The sequence below is a fragment of the Tinamus guttatus genome, unplaced genomic scaffold (genome assembly GCF_059628265.1).
Source record: "Tinamus guttatus ecotype Peru unplaced genomic scaffold, ASM5962826v1 Tinamus_guttatus_pri_ptg000412l, whole genome shotgun sequence".
NCBI classification, from domain to species: domain Eukaryota; kingdom Metazoa; phylum Chordata; class Aves; order Tinamiformes; family Tinamidae; genus Tinamus; species Tinamus guttatus.
The window spans coordinates 264,711-269,073 of NW_028288946.1; the positions used below are offsets into that span (position 1 = coordinate 264,711).

The 4,363-nt window shown below is 62.0% G+C and overlaps 1 protein-coding gene across 1 annotated transcript; it reads left to right on the forward strand.

The window, feature by feature from the left end:
* Positions 1-1,223: 1,223 nt before the first annotated feature.
* On the forward strand, positions 1,224-2,300 carry LOC148593353 (protein maestro-like; the record flags this gene model as incomplete). Its single annotated transcript, XM_088531374.1, has 4 exons — positions 1,224-1,271; positions 1,482-1,664; positions 1,833-1,985; positions 2,178-2,300. Coding segments are annotated over exons 1-4 (507 nt in total), but the record flags the coding sequence as incomplete, so codon positions are not given.
* Between the last annotated feature and the right edge of the window lie 2,063 nt (positions 2,301-4,363).

Below are 4,363 nucleotides of genomic sequence, written 5' to 3' on the forward strand. Positions count from 1 at the left end.
CCCATGGAGCCTTGTGGGGTGCTGAGCTGGTGTGGTAGCAGCGTGGGGAGCTGGGACAGCTTGTGGCTGCCAGGCTGAAAGGCTCTTCCTGCAGTGAGAATTGGAGCGAGTAAAAGCCCCTGACTGTCAGGGGGATGTGGTCTGTGGGCAATGGCCTTGTTTTACCAGGCGGTTCTTGGTTGAATTTCTCTGTAGATCACTCGCGCCCTCTGTGAGGTGGTGTCAGCACTAAGAAGCGACACTCTGGTTCGGCGCCTGCTTCCTCAGCTGCTTCCAAACCTCCTGGAGCAGCTCAGTGTGACGCTGGGGGAGGAAATGGAAGTGTCCCTTGGAGAGCTGATGAGGAGTGACCCACCGGGCAGGTGAGGAGCGGCAGGGGCAGAATCTGTGTGTGTGGCCCATGGCCTTGCAGGAGCACCTGCCTATTGCCCTGGTGCTGGGCTGCCTCCGTGGTAGGTGGGACTGGGCTCTGTAGGGCAGCGCACTGGGCACTGGACCATTTCAGCACCTCAGCCGAGTGTTGTGGCTGGATCCATCATGGGGCTGTGCTAAAGAGCAGCTTCCCACAAAGTATTGTACCTGGAGCTTTCCTTGGTCTCTCTCCCTGCAGCCTGTTTGTGGAGGTGCTGGAGCTGGTGCCGGCCAAGAGCCTGGAGCACCGGTGGCTGCGGCTGCTGCGGGACCAGGGAGCGTGGGCGTCATTGACAGCATCCCAGGCCAGCGTGTGTCTCCTGGCGAGGTGAGAGCCCCTGGTGGGGGCTGTGCTGGAGGAAGGGCTGCCGGGATCTGGGGCCTGCCCCGAGCTCTGCTCCAGTGCGAGCGGTGTCTGCACCGGGGTGGGCGCAGCTGGGAGCGGTGCCGCGGGGCTGTGCTGTGTGAGCACGTGCTACAAGGCTGTTGGTGCTCTGTGCGCAGTGTGCTGCTGCGCACGGAGCAGGTCCCGCAGCGCCTGGTGCAGCGGCTCTTCAGCTGGCTGCGTTCCCGCTCGGCGAACCTGCGGCTCACAGCCACCACGTTCTGTGCCGAGGTGAGGCAGCCGTGGAGCGAGGGGGCTCGCAGGGCTTCCTGCATCTCACCCAGGGTGAGGGGTGCTCCATGCCAGCACTCATGTGTCTTGATTGCAACTCATGAAGGACCAGCTAGTGAGGGAGAGGAAGATCGTGACGCCCCTCCTAGAGATGCTGGCAGAGCGATCGCGCGACCCTGTCAGCAGCGTGAGTCGAATGGCCATGAGGGACCTGGGCAACGTGGCCACAGGAGCACCCACCAAGGTGAGGCAGCCTCTGATGGGCTTTGAGCGCAAGCTGAGTTGGGAAGGAGCGCGGAGGTGCTCGAGGAGCCGAGGCAGGTGCAGGGCTGTGCTGAGGCAATGCCCTGGCATCAGGGCTCTCCCCTGGGCTTGCTCTAGAAAGCGCTGCCACTGGCGCCACAGCAAAGAGTAGCGCTGAGAGACAAGAGCTCATGTGCGTGTCGCTCTGCAGCTGCAGAGGCACTGGGCCGCGGCGGTGAGAGCGCTGCTCAGGGGCCTGGAGGACGTGGGCAGCCTGGAGGTGGCTGCGGAGAGCCTGGTGGCACTGACCAAGGTGCTGGGATGGCTGGAGGCGAGGGCTGTGGGCTCTGCCTTTGGAGAGGTGGCCAGGAGCTGCCGGGCACTCTGGGGGGTGGTAAGTGGAGCCGCTGGCTCTCTGTGGGCAGGCGGGAGTCCACACGGGTTGCTGTCCCCTGCGGGCTGCTGTTGGCAGGGGGCAGCCGTCGCCGGCCCTGTGGGCAGCACCGTGCGGGTGCCGAGCACTGTGTGCTAGCAGCCTGCCCAACAGTCTTTCTCGTCACAGGAGGAAGAGGAGCTACGCTGCTCGGCCTTCGGCCTCTGCAGCGCCGTGGCCTCCTCTGCTTCGGGGAGGAGGTTGTTTTTTGTCAGGGAGGTGGAGGAGGCCTTTCTCAACCTAGTGCTGCACCTTCGGGACCCGTCCCCGGCTGTGTGCAATGTAAGAGCCCCAGGCACCCCACAGAAAGCCCCGTGGAGCTGGCTGAGCCATGGGGGCACTCGCTCCCTTCTGCATGGGGCTGCAGGAGTCTCCACGGGCCCTGGGTGATGCTGCCCTGCTGGCAAGGTTCCTTCCTCAGTGTCCAGGCAGGTGCAGAGCATCCTCATGACAGGGCCCGGGGCTCTTTTGTAGGTGTGCAAGGTGGCCCTGCATCTGTGCGCCCCGTTTCTGGGGTCGAAGAGGCTGCGGAGGCGTCTCAACATGAGCGTTGGGCTGAGTGCAGACGAGATGCAGGACGAGGTCTGCAGACACCTGGTGAGTGAGCCATGTGCTGGGGCTGTGTCCCTGTGCTGGCCGCCCACCCCGTGACTCCCACGTCATGGGGTTGTCCCAGTACTGGCCATGGGTGGGCAGGCGATTGGGCAGAGGGGAGCAAAGGGGGCTGTTGGAGACGGGGATGAGCTCCCGCTGCCTGCACTGTGTGTTGTTGCAGGCCCAAGACTGTCCCGCGCTGTTGGAGCAGCTCCTGAGCACATCTTGGAGCTGCTGCTTGGGAAGCCACCAGGCGCAACAGGCGGCAGCCGTCCACGTCCTGGGTGAGTAGCAGCGGGGTGCTGAGGCGCTGCTCCTGGCCAAGGCCCCAGGTTGGGTTCAAGGTTGGGCTCTGGGGCAGCTCGGGGCTGTGGCCATACCCGTGCCCTGGTGGTGGTTTGCCCGTGCCAGGCCTGCTCCAGGACACAGCGCCAGCCACGTGGCTAGAGCAGTGGGGCCTGTCTAGCGAGGTGCCCAGAGGTTCCATGGGTGCCCAAAGCCAGGGGGCTCGGGGATAGGGTCTTGTGTGGCCCTGGGTTTGTGTCAGGGAAGACACCCCATCTGGGCACCACGGGGCATCAGGGCCTTGTTCCCACGCTGCTCCCCTCAACATCAGTGTCTTTGCAGCTCACTGGAGGCCAGAGCACGTGGAGGAACCCCGTGCTCAATGGGCAGTAGCTGCAGAGCTCTGCGGCGGGGGAGGCCAGCAGCACAGAGCAGGAGGGAAATAAATCTCTGTCCCTGCGGGGAGGCACTGTCCGTCCATGTGGGGCTGTGTGCGGTGTGGCAACAACCCTGGTCCTGCCTCCCTGGGGATGTGGGCCCTGCGTGGTGCTGACTGGGGACAGTGGAGAGCACAGGGACTGGAGGGAAGGGGTTTGCAGGCACTGAGCTTAGTGGGTCACTGCCAGGTGCCTCGGGACACCAGGGTCACTGGGAGCACTGGGAAGAACCTGGGGGGTACTAGTGAAGGATCCCAAAGCAAAGCCAGCTCCGCTCTCCGTCGGCAGCAGCCCATGGCAGCGGATGAGCAGATCTGCTGCCCCGCAGCCCTGCTCTGCTGCACTGCTGGCCTGGCACAGCTGCAGGCATGAGGGAGAAGCCCCTGCCGCACGGTTTGTCGGTGCCAGCAGCGTGCGGGCAGAGCTGCGCAGCCCCTCTGCGGCACCAGGAGGCTCCATCATTGCCAGAATGGAAACAAAACCACCCAGCCTGCCCCAGCCTTCCTCAAAGCACTTGCCAAGGACATTCTCTGCGCCCACAAGTTCCCACAACCCACGGTGGGACTGGACGGCCCAGCAGCAACCAGCTGTTGTCACTCATGTGCCATTGCACAGCAGTCAGAGGTGGCCCATCCACAGGCAGGCACATCACTGCAGAGCACAGGGTGAAATAAAACCCCCAGGCCACCAACAGGCACTTCCAAACGCCGCTTTCAAACCTGCATCAAGTCCCCTGCTTGGGAACGGGAGGCTGCCACAAAAGCACTTCGAGAAGGAAACTGCTCAGCCGTTTCCTGTTTCTCGTTTGTGTTTTGGGGAAACAGGCATTGCCAGAGCAATACTATCTCAAAGTAGCTTTTCCCACGCAGAGCAGATCAGACAGCTATGGGTGGAGAAGTTTGCTCTAAATCAAGAGCTTCTCCTTTGAGCTGCTCTTCAGCTCAGCTACAAGAAGGTGTGGAAACATAATCAGGAATGATTTTCTTGAGAAGATGGAGCACAAAAGCACTGCTGGGGTTCCTTCTAGTGCTGCTGATACCTTCTCACTGGCCTTGATGAGAGAGCAGTAAGGCCATCCCCATGAGCTGCTCAGAGCTCCCCGCTGCAGGGATGGGCTCAGCCGATTCCCTGTGGAACAAGGCTGTTCTTCTCCATTCTAGGCCTTTCCAGAAATGCTCCAGAAAACATTCCCCCAGCTCTCATCAATGGAGTGAAGGTTTGCAGGGCCTCGTACTTCCAAAAATCACTCGCTTCTCATTGCATGTGTCCAACTTGAAGGGGGTCCTACGTGAGAGCAAACTGCATGGCTGCTCATAGCTGCAGTGGGAAGTGAATTTGTCTTGT